We start from the raw sequence: 12,520 nt of genomic DNA on the forward strand, positions 1-12,520 counted from the left end.
AAACTACAGCTCTGACTTAATTGTTACGTTTCAGAGAAAGCTCTTAGTCCGGTATTAGATTATGGTGCTTGAGGGTCCTTGCCTACCTCCTCAATGCAGGGATGGGAGAAATGAATGAACAGGGCTGTACACTGCTTATCTGAACATTGATTCTCTACTTTAAGCTCTTTGTGTTTTTTTCTGAAAACAGATCCAGTAGACCAGGAAAATATCATACAGAAATAAATGCAGTATCTGTCTGTTATTTCCTCATCCCCAGTGCCAGGAAGGAGCGAGGAAAGAGCACTTCTGATTAAATTCTGTGCTGACAGTTCTGTCCAGAATGAAATGCCTGAAAAGGACTTACACCTGAAAAAATATTTCATATTTATCCATTATAGGAAATGGCAACAAATGTTAGATTGAACAGAATCATATTTGTAATATACAGTATTTATAATACTATATAAGCTGTTTCAAGAACTAAGCCACCGTCTCTGTAGAGGAAAAACTGAAAAGAAAATGGGCAGCATACTCACCTTCACTAGCTGTGCTATTCTTGCTGGAGACTGAAAGACAATCCATTCATCCACAGCAATTGTATCCTGATCTTTGTCCTTCTGGATAGAAATATCTCCCCCAAAGAACAAAAGACAGTACGGAGAGACTTCTGTGCAATCATACAGGTATATCTGTAACAAAGAAAACATTAAGCACAACATAAACTATTGTTACTACATTCAGAATAGGGCATGAGATTGTTCTAGCGCATACCGAAAATTAGATCTCAAATTACTTGATTTTAAATGTCTGTGTGAACTTCATCTTGAGTGAAATACTAAAAATGTGGCGAGTGCTGAAAAATACACAATATTCAAGGTTTTGTGAAACCACGGCAATTCTTTCTAAACATTGCACAAGAGTTCACTCCTTTACTGGTTTAACAGCATTACATATGAACAAGTGCTAAATAAAGAAGTACAGGCATACCCCGCTTAATGTCACTTCACTTAACGTCGCCTCGCTATAACGTCCATGCTCCATATGTCCCCATACCCCGCTTAACGTTTGCGGGCTTCGCAATAACGTACACTTTATTGGCATGACGCCGCTGCCATCTAGTGGTGATTGCGTGCAGTACAAGTGAAGACAATTGCTTCACTTAAAGTTTATTTTTGCTTAAAGTATACTCTCCAGTCCCATTGTGAACGTTAAAGTGGGGTATGCCTGTATTGTTTTTCCTTTATTAAAAAGAGTGGGTATAAGCTATAGCTAAAATACATGCTATCACTAGGCCTGTAAAAAAAACAAACTCTTCTTCCCTTCCATGGGCTATGCCTGTCATCCCACACTCCTCCATTTTGGAATGCCAGCCATGGGATCAGAAGGGGAAAAATGGAGGGCACGAGAATCTTAAGGAATTGTGAAGAGCAGGCATCAGGAGGAAGAGGAATGGAAAGCACAGAAGAACAGTAAAGTGTCAAAGGTGTTACCATCTCTCAACCTGGACTTGTTATTTCTAGGTCCCATGTGAAGTCCAGTAATGACCGCACTTAGTGGGGCTGTCGATAGACCAGACTAATTAAGCAAACGAAGACTATAATTGCTTCAACAGAACGGATTGTGGAGAGACTACTTAAAATACACCCTCACACATTTATGTTTTAAGCACTAAATAAATTTCACTTACACTGCTTGTTCTCATTTTCAAATGGTAAACAAGCCAGTTGTAATGGAACTCTGTCTCTTCAACATTGACAGATTTGGGATGAATGTAAACTGTTCCATCCGTTTTAGTGGAAACTTTAACCCTTAAAACACAGATAAATTATTAATAATTCAGGTGCAAAGGAATAACATGCACATACATTCCAAGATTTAAGATGACTGAGAAAAGGCCTGCTTTGTATATTAGGGCCATCAATGGTTAAAGACTAACCTGTAAAGTAGACATTACCTACAACAAATTTAGACAAGAACTGAAAGCAAATGTAAGAGATTTTAAGCCCATAATCTTAACCAGAGTACCAAATTAGTTTAAGGATGTGCATTATTATTAAATAAGATATTGGTTCAACTTCACTGTAAATGTGAGTTCTCAATTCTTTGTATTCAAAGCAAGTATTCTAAGGCAAGAGGATACTGTTTGCATAAAGATAATCCCAATGATGGGGAAAAGAGAGAAAACAAAATTATATCATTTTTTTCTTACAAAAGTATCCTCATTTCAAATTCTCTTTTGAAACCTAGCACATTTTCAAAACAAGGAAAACAAGTGTTTGACATATGAAAAGCCATTTTATACTATTATTCTTGCCTTACCCAGCATAGGGCTTAGCATGAAAGCAAAATTTAACTAATGCATTTTTGCCAACCATCTACGAGTAAAAAAATCTTCAGATTGTGGAAAAGGGAACAAGAGAACGCAGTTGACACATCTCCCCAGTTTAAGTTTTTATTTGTAGCTCCACCTAGTGGCAAAACTACACTACTACATCTTGCTCAAATCAAATAGGAATAATCAACTATTTGCATACAGGTAAGCATGCCTTACAAATAGGACAACTATTTCTTGTTATTTTCCAATAAAATATTGAGTTTTCATACACAAGGGTTTCTTCTAGCCAATCAAGTAAATTGCTAAACTAAGAAGTGTGCCTACAGCTCCACATCATATATATCATTAGCAATCTCAATTCTCCAAATGACTCTGAAGCCAAAATGGCACCAACCATGCAAATGGCAGCAGCAGCCTTAGAAAACCCCAAACTTTACAGAAATACAAAAACATATTTAGAAAAAACCCTCAGGGGGACTCCCTCAAAAACAACCCAATACAGACTGACCATGCTCAACTGAGCATGGAATGCTGACTGGTGAGGAAAAAATGGAAAACCAGGCAGGGGCGGGGAGAGTGGAATAGTGTCCGGAATCCTGAAGAGCAGCATCAGGCATTGAAACATTTTGTTACAGGTCCTACTTTTCTTAAAGCTTATTCCAAAATACCCAAGATGATGAACTGGCATTATCAGACCAGTAGATAACATAACAGCCCTGCTGGATAATGCCAAAGTTCCATCTGCTCCAACATCCTGTTCTCACAGAGACCAGCCAGATGCCTCTTGGGAAGCCTGCAAGCAGGACATGAGCACAATAGCCCTCTCCCCACTTGTGAGTCCCAGCAACTGGCATTCAGTGGCATACATCCTCCGACAGTGGAGGCAGAACAAAGCCATCTCGGCTACTAGCCATGAATGGCCTTATCTTCCATGAATTTGTCTAATCCTCTTTTAAAGCGATCTACGTTAGTGGCCATCATCACATCTTACAGGAGTGAATTCTCTAGTTTAACTGTGTGTTGTGTGAAGAAGTACTTTCTTTTGTCTGTCCTGAATCTTCCAACCTGAAGCTTTATTGGATGGCAGCTCCCAGTTCTAGTGTTACAAAAGGGAGAAAAACTTCTCCTTATCCACTTTCTTCACACCAGGCATAATTTTATACACCTCTATCATGCCCCACCTCATTTTTTTTCTAAGCTAAAAAGCCCTAAATGTTGCAACTTTTCCTCATAGGGAAGTTGCTTCAACCCCTGAATAATTTTGGTTGCCCTTTTCTGATCCAGCTCTACAATCTCTTTTTTTAGATGAGGTGACCAGAACTGTGCATAGAATTCCAAGTGTGGCTTCCCCATAGATTTGTATACAGTATACTTGGAATCCTGTGAACAGTTCTGGTTGCCTCCCTTTAAAAAGGGTACTGTAGAGCTGGAAAATGTTCAGAAAAGGGCAACCAAATAGTCAAGGAATTGGAGCAACCACCCTAGAACAGGATACAAAAGTTGAGGGTTTTTAAAATTCAGAGTTGCTCACGTTACATAGAAGTGGCAGACATTTAATTAGTTGAGTGTATTAAATTTGTTAATTGCTTCCCACAACCAATGGAAGTTCCAAAGTAATTCACAAGCCACCAACAAATAGCAATACAACACCCATTAAAATAATACAATAAAAATAGGACAGTGTTTATTCAAAAAGCATCTAAAAATAAATATCCACTCCTCATCCACGCAAGAACAAACACCAGGTAACCACACAAAACCAGGCCATTAGAGCTGTCAAAATGCCTGGGAAAATAAATGCATCTTTCCCTGACACTGAAAAGATGACAAATGTCACTGCCAGGAGAACTTCTCTGGAGAGAGCATTTCTCACCTGGAATGACATCCATCAGCCCATATAGCGCCCAGGAATCTCAAAGTGCATGGTCAAGTCTCATTTGGCTTGATATAGCGGAAGCAAAACAGAGGCATCATTTTCACATTCAGCATGAGGAGGTATCTCAGCATATGGCTGGGAACTGGTTAAAATAAAATGGTGGACAAGAATTCATTTACTTAGCTTCTTCTGAGCCCCAAGCAGTGCCCTTGATAGTTTGACCTATCAAGGTAACTGTTATGTTCTTAAAGCTGAACCATTACTACTTCCTTTATAATGTCAGAACTAGACTAAATGAAATCAAGGGCCCTACAAATAACTGTAAAGGACAGCAATAAAAGAAAAACACGTGTACCATTGCTAATCAGTCATGTAAGAAAATAATGTCAACACTGGCAAGATTTTCTGCCATATCTGCTGATGTCAAATCGCAGCATATTCAGGTTTCCAATGCCATCCATTAAAGTCATGCTTGACCTATAAGAACTACTTCACACATTTTCCATAGTAGAGTCTAGAAGTGTGTCTTTGTTCCAGTTGCAGGAACATGATTCAGGAGTATTCAAAACATTCAAAAAGCCTTACATTTTCCTTTTTTTGTTGAAGTTTGCTCTGATCTTTGCAACCTTTGGATACAAGCCAGCACAAATAACAGCTTTGAGTAACTTCTCGTTGTCTGGAAAAGAAGGTAATCAAGTGAATCGCAATTCACAAAAGCAGAATGGAAAGGATTCCTGCTACGCTCCTCCTCTTCAGCATTTACCTGAGTTAGTATTGGATTTGGGATCTCTGGGGCTTCTACTATTCACAAACCCAGCTGCAAGGAGATGTTCAGCAAACTGCCCTTTCATGTTACGCAGCATCTAGAGAACAAGAATCCATCAATACGTTGTTACCGATATGTCACACAAGTTGTTTCAAAAGCACACATTTTCTTGCTATAGACAAACAACTGTTACCTGCAGAGTATTTGAGGAAAGAAAATACTCCCAACAATAATCCTTCTCACACCTGAAGCCACGTCGCTGGCCTTCTTCCCAGCCCTGAAAACATAAAAATGTTTAGTATAGGTCCTGTGTTAAAGGAAAACTAGAACAGAGCAGTTGAATGCCAGGTACTAGGTCGAATCAGAAAGCATTGTGTGGAGTATTAACGAAGTGAAATATGAAGTGTTGCAATAAGAGTAATTTTTTAAAAAAGAAAATGGAGCACAAAAAAGGTCTTTCATAGAGCTGTATTAAGCCAACACATCCAGATTAGAATTAATTCAGTGACAATGGGTAGGAGCCATTTATATCACTTACTTACTCCACCATGTGTAAAAGATTACACTCTAGAACTTAATCCTGGTCTCAAAAACAAGAGAAAACACACCTCATGAATTGCAAGTTGGAGGCAATACCAGATTAAAATTAAACCCATATATTCTAATTGTTTAGAATTAATCATAGCAGAAAGCCTTTTAAATAGAGATCTTATCCCAGTCTGCATCTGTGTTGGAATTACTTTAAGATATTTTTAAAGCATTAAAACAAAACATCTTTTAAAAAATATGTTTAAGATGTTTTAGAGTGTTTTTAGTCTTTTTCTTTGCCGTCCTGGACTCCTTCTAGGAGGAAGGGTGGCATGTAAATTTGATAAATAAATAAATAAATAAAGCAATAGAATAAAACATGGAATACAAAGCTAATCTACTAACAATGTATAAAAATTTGCCACTACTGTTAAATCAAGTACAGATTATACCAATAAGCACCATGACAATTTCGTCTTTGTGCAACATGAGTTGGTTCATGTAATAGCTGAATGCACTTTATGCTTTTTTTTTTTTAAAGTGGCAACCATGATTCCATTGTGGATAAACCACATATCAACTAGAGCATATCTACCTTGAAAGCATTCACAATGGTGAGGTGATCACTTTTAGAACCCTTGGATAGCTCCTTTCTTCTTGCATCTGCTACTTTCTCTTTGCCCTTAAGAGAAATGCACACACAGTTGTACTCATCTGTGTATTTTTTTTCTTTTAAAAAACATACAATGCTCAGCAGATATAAAACCAGGTGCAATTTGCCTTAAGTCTAAAATGTAGCACATTGGAGAGAACAAACTTGCTGAACTTAAAAGCTTGGTCTTCTACCAGTAACATTTTCAGAACAAAAATGTAAATGTTTTATATTTTACTTTTAAATCTCTTTAGATAATTTACCAAGGGAATGACAAAAGGGTCCTTGAAGCTGAGGCTGGCTGCAATAGTGAGAACAGGATCTAAGCAACAGAATAAAGCTCCAAAGAGAATCATTTTTCCTATGTGTGGCTCCACTGGTAATCGTGCCAAATGGACTCCAAGGGGTGTCAATTCTTCTTGTCTATCCAAGGCATTCTATAAAAAAAGAAGACATGAACAGGAAAGAATAGGAATACTGAAAATGATCTCAGGAATTTATTGTAAAACATAAGGATTAGAACTAAGAATATAGTGTAATTAAAATGAGGTTGTAAAAAGTCTAATATAAATAAAATTCTATAGAGTAAAATGTGTTGCCCTAAAAACAAATTATTCCTACGTTTTCTATTTTTTACCCTTTCCTCCAGCCATCACATTTATTCTAAATCTCTTGAACATTAACCTAATCTAACTCCTTATAATTTTTTAACACATATACAGGAAAAGATACCTGAACACATGCTGACTGAGTACACTAAGGGCTAATTCTCACCAACAGTAAGGCAAGTAAACAGTTTCTTACTATACCACCAGACTGCAAAGCAGAGGGCTCACATAATGAACTGCTCCTCCAAACAAGCAAACAAAAAATCCATCGCTCATAGAGAACCAGATGTCAGGGAGAAAGGTTCTATAACCTGGACGTCACTTAGATATGCCAGTTTCTAATCACAAAACATTTTTGTATGGAAGAAACAGATCCAGTTGAGGAACAGATTTACCTTCCCATCTACTAATGATGAGCAAGTAGTAAAATACAAGTATGCATAGTTGAATGCCATGTCAAGGAAACCCAAGTTCTGTACTTTAAGTTTTAAAACTAAAACTCTGGGACTTTTATTTATACTTGCGGGGTGCACACTGCAGCTCTCAAAACAGTTTAACAATGAATAAAATACCAAACAATTTAAACAATTGCCAGCAATAAGCCAGGAAAATGAATATTCCTCTGCCCATTGTACTTTACAAGTAAGAAGTATAAAGATTTTACTATTCTGTTTTGTTTCAATGTCCTCATTTTTCTAGTTACATCTGTAGTTGGAAGAACAAAAATTTGTGTATACCTTTCAAAGGGAGAACCAAGACATTTTAAATTTTAAATTTAACTTCTTAGTATAACAAAATGTTTATCAAATTAAGTCATTATGTGTTACAGCAGATGCATTATTTGCCTTAGATGCTAAGACCTTGTGTCAAGATCAGATAATTTGCATGGTATTTCTGTAGCAAGCATTTGTAACTGCTCATTTGTTTTTTCAAATGGTTTATAAGGACTATGAACATTCTCAAGTCTGAACAAGTTTATTAGTATGTGAGGAAAATTACAATTTACCAACTGCATGAGATTTTTTATGGACAACAACACAGCATCATGGGATGGCGGATCCATTAGCTTGCTCAGAAAATGAGCTATTCCTCCAAGCTTTAAAATCTGAAAGAAAACCAAATTTGCCTTTGTTTATAAACTCAAGTTGAACTGCAAAACATCTTTATGATTTACAGAGTTATACAAATGTTACTTTCCCACAGACTCTTTAAAAAAAGAGGTGCCACGGAAAAAGGACCCATATGTTTATTAATAATAATGTTAATCAATAATATTGATTACTGTAATTATTAGGTATTATAATAATTATCGCTTCATTTATAAATCACTTTTTATGAAGCTTCTCTAAGTGATTTCACTATAAAATAATTAGATACATAAAACAATTGCATATACAAAGAACATTATATATAAAATTATTTCAAAACCATTACAGATACCAACTGGGATAAAAATCTCCTTAGAAGGCTTGTTGAAAAAGGAAAGTCTTTAACAGATGCTGAAAAGACGAGACAGAAGGTGCTGGTCTGATAGATAACAGGAGGTAATTCCAAAGGGTAGATGCTGCTACACCAAAGGCCCAATTCCAACACTGTGTGGAATGGACCTTCTGATCCACAGGATACCCTCTCCTGCAGAGCACAGGGATCGGCTGGATATATAAGGATGAGGCAATCTTTTAGGTATCCCAGTCCAAAGCTATATAGGGCTTTGTACACCAGTACCAGCACCTTGAATTTTGCCTAGTAGCTTTTTGGCAACCAGTGCAATTTTTTCAGCAGTGGCATAATAAGATGGTGATATTCTGCCCAATGAGCAGTCAAGCTGACATATTCTGCATTAGTTGCAGCTTCTGGATCAACCTTAAGGGCAGCCCCAGATACAGCACATTGCAGTAATCCAACCTGAAGGTTGTCAGTGCATGGACAACAGTGGTCAGTCTGTCCTGGTTCAGAAACAGCCAAATCAGGTAAAAGGCATTCCAGGAGGACCCTCCAGATGACAAATCTACTCCCTTCAGGGGAAGTACAATCCCCATCCAAAGCAGGCAACTGACAAATTGTCCAGACTCAGGAACTGCCCACCCACATCTTGCCAGGATTCAGTTTGCTGATCCTCATCCAGCTCACCACAGAGTCCAGACACCAGTCCAGGATTTGCAGTCTCTCCTGATTCAGATGTTACTCAGAAAGAGAGCTGGGTATCATCAGTGGAATGATGACAGTTCACCCCAAATATACCAATGACTGCTCCCTATGGATTCATGTAGATGTTAAATAGCATTGGGAACAGGATGGTACCCTGCGGCACCCCAGAGCATAGCTGCCAGGGGACCGAATGATAATCACCTAATGCTATTCTCCAAAACTTGACTCTGAAGATGGGAACCACTGTAAAACAGTAGCTCAGTCATAATGCCCATCTCACAGATCCAGATCAGGAGGACATGATAGGCAATGGTATCAAAATTTGCTGAGAGATCTGGGGGGGGGGAGAAATAACAGGTTCATACTCTCCCATCCCTCTCTTAATAAAAGTCATCCATTACGGTGACCGAGGCTAATTCAGTCCCATAACCAGGTCTGAACCGGGATTGGAATAAGCCAATATAATTTGTTTCACCCAAGCGTACTCAACACTGTTGCAATACAACCATCTTGATCACCTCCTCAAAAAGAGTGTATTTGTGATCTGGTAATAGTTGTCAAAATCTGGTCCAGGGTGGGCTTTTTCAGGAGTGAAAGGATGACCACTTCTTTCAATGCTTAGCTGATAAGCAATAGCTTCCTGCTTATAAACTATTAAACTTTAAAATGTTATTATATCACCAGCATAACATTTTAAGGTATTTGCTAGTTAAAAGGGTTAGAGAACAAGCTTCTTAAGTTAAGAAACAAAATGGGTAACAAGGAATCAGGACCACCGTGCACATGTATTTAGCAACATCCTCACCAGCAAAATATGACTTTCCCCTGCTCTGGAATTGTTGATTTGCCAGTAAGGCAAGAACTAATTCATTAATTAAAACACATGAGGGAGAGTCAGGGCTTGTTCAGGAGCAGTCAGGACAAAATACAGGGATGGCCTACAGGAAATCTTGGCCTGCCAGCAGTTCCAATCTGGTCCATAGGTCATTTTTTACAGCTACAGCCACCTGTCAATTGTGTGATGTCAGCTGATGAGTGGGGGTTAAACTCTGCTTGGTTCGACTGTGTACTCTAGTTCTGCCTGAAGAACATGATGCGTGCAGTCAATCCTGCTAGATTCAGCTAATACAAAGGGAGTTCAATATTAATTTCTGCACTTTCCAGATGCACTGTGGGTAACTGGCTGGTGCAACTGAACCAAGCATGATTGAACTCTTTGTGCATCAGCTGATGCACAGTGAGTTCAATCCTGCTTCAGCACTCTCTCTCTCTCCCCCACAATCATTATGACAGCTGATTGGTCCCACCCACCTGTCAAACTTGGCTCACAGGGTGTAGAAAGATAAAGATGAGGCCCATGAGTTAAAATAGTTCCCCACCTCTGCCATAGTGCCAATCCAGTTTGCTACTCAATACATGCAGCTGAACTCAAAAGCAAAGCTTATAAGCAGCATCCCTTGGTAGAAACAAGTATACTCGAACCACCCTTAGAACGACCCCCCTTGGAGCTTGGGGTAGCTTCAAGTGTAAAGGTTGTAAATCCATTTAGTTCTGGCCCCTTTGCAAGCCAAGTCTCTTGTAAGTCTTTCTTTTATTAATAATAATTGTATACAGCCATTGGCTATTACAACAGGATTACAAACACAAAGATACAATTATATTTAAAACATTCAAAATAAAAACAGGAACTGTGAAATGTCATTTACAACCACTATTCATGACATACAAGTCTCTTGTAGAAGAATGATGTCATACTGTTTTAGATACTCCAAGAAAGACAGGTCTAACGCTTTGTTCTTCCACCCTGAGATGCTCCACGAAAGGATCAAGAGTTGAGAGTTAGTGCAGACTGCTGATTGTCAAATTGAGGCTGAGTGAGCAAGGGGTAAGTATTGCCTAGCAGATGGAAAAGGTGCTGGGCCGTGATCCCTTAGATAATTGGCAGGTCCTTCTAGAGATATGATCTAGCAAGCAAAAATGATCTAGTCTAACCATTATCTAACCATGAAACTGTTTTTCAAGGCTTTACACTAGATTAGAGGTTCCCAAACTGCGGTCCGTGCACCATAAGTGGTCCACAAGCTTCATTCAGGTAGTCCACGACATGTCCATATTAAATATTCATGGTCATCTTTAACCATATTTTATTGCTTCTTTTATTTCTTGTATTTTATTGTGATAGTTTGAATCTTATGGAATGCAAACTGAAATGCAACAAAATACAAGAAATAAAAAGCAATAAAAATACAATTAAAAATCACACAGCACCTAGCTGCCATAGATGACAATAGAAACCCCCATATTCATACAATCTGGATCAGTACTACTTGGGTGAACTCCCTATCTTTATGCTCAATGCAAAATCCTTTACCAGAATGGCTATCCTACTGATAATCTTATGATAGCATATATTACCTTGATTTGCAAACAAAGTTCTTCCAAAGGTGTTCTCAGGATTTCTGCCAACTGATAATCATCTAGCAGACTGGCACGTAGACCATTGTACAAGTGAAAGCAGTGACCAGGCTGGACTCTGCAAGAAGATAAATATTTTGAATCACACATTTTATTTTCCAACATGTGTGTAGTAACATGGATGTATTATTATGAAGTGGCAGCTGTTCAGCAGTGTACCTTTTATGGAAAAGTAACAACGAAAGAATGAGAAGCTTAAGGAGTGATTTTAAAGAGAAGCAATAATCTAAGATGGGTGGGGAACCCCAGATATAGGTGCTAGATGGACCCCTCCAGACCTCTTAAACTAGCTCTCAGGACTCTCCACAGCCTACACCCCTCATCTGCACTGCTCTGCACTGCTCGTGTGTTTACCTGGCTAGAATGTGCCCTTGAACTGTCATAATGCTTCTTGCTTGCCTGAACAGAGAGAGGGTATGTGTGTAGAAACTTCTCGCTCCCGTGTGGCTGAAATGTAGTCTACTTTTCAAAGGTAAGAGTCACAGTTGTTGCTCCACCTTTTTTTTTTTTTTACCGCTGGCCACACTCACCATTGGCATGCAGCTATGGAAGCTGAAAAATGTTCCCCATCTCTGATCTAGGTCAACATTCCAGTGCAACAAACTAGAGAAAGCATTACCAAACTGGCACCAGCTTCTTTTTATATATGTTGGGTTACCTTTGAAGACGGTTCGGAAACTTCAGCTAGTGCAGAATGCTGCGGCCAGAGTTCTTACGTGGACGAAAAAATTTGACCATATAACACCTATCCTGGCCCAACTGCACTGGCTACCAATATGTTTCCGGGCCAGATTCAAAGTGTTGGTTCTTACCTATAAAGCCCTAAACGGCATCGGACCACAATATCTGATGGAGCGCCTCTCCCGCTACGTACCTACCCGTTCACTGCGCTCGACATCTAAGGCCCTTCTCCGGGTCCCAACTCACAGGGAGGCCCGGAGAACAGCAACTAGATCTAGGGCCTTTTCAGTGGTGGCCCCCGAACTATGGAATGCCCTCCCAGATGAGATACGCCTGGCACCTTCTTTGTTATCTTTTCAGCGCCAGGTGAAAACCTACCTCTTTGCCCAGGCATTTTAAGCTTAATTTTAATTCCTAATTTTAACTTAAATACTGTAATTTTAATTCTTATTGTAATTTTATTCTCATT

The 12,520-nt window shown here is 38.7% G+C and overlaps 1 protein-coding gene across 1 annotated transcript in view; it reads right to left on the reverse strand.

Moving 5' to 3' along the window:
• Window positions 1–12,520, reverse strand: part of DHX36 (DEAH-box helicase 36) — a 53,801-nt gene that overhangs the window by 7,957 nt on the left and 33,324 nt on the right. The window contains exons 16-24 of the mRNA XM_061637091.1: window positions 11,311–11,428; window positions 7,754–7,852; window positions 6,403–6,576; window positions 6,083–6,169; window positions 5,153–5,236; window positions 4,957–5,056; window positions 4,779–4,869; window positions 1,670–1,790; window positions 519–671 (exon numbers count right to left, since the gene is read on the reverse strand). Coding sequence (XP_061493075.1) covers window positions 519–671; window positions 1,670–1,790; window positions 4,779–4,869; window positions 4,957–5,056; window positions 5,153–5,236; window positions 6,083–6,169; window positions 6,403–6,576; window positions 7,754–7,852; window positions 11,311–11,428 — 1,027 coding nt within the window. The remainder of the gene's footprint in view (window positions 1–518; window positions 672–1,669; window positions 1,791–4,778; window positions 4,870–4,956; window positions 5,057–5,152; window positions 5,237–6,082; window positions 6,170–6,402; window positions 6,577–7,753; window positions 7,853–11,310; window positions 11,429–12,520) is intronic.

This window comes from Rhineura floridana, chromosome 7 (assembly GCF_030035675.1).
Source record: "Rhineura floridana isolate rRhiFlo1 chromosome 7, rRhiFlo1.hap2, whole genome shotgun sequence".
Taxonomy (NCBI): domain Eukaryota; kingdom Metazoa; phylum Chordata; class Lepidosauria; order Squamata; family Rhineuridae; genus Rhineura; species Rhineura floridana.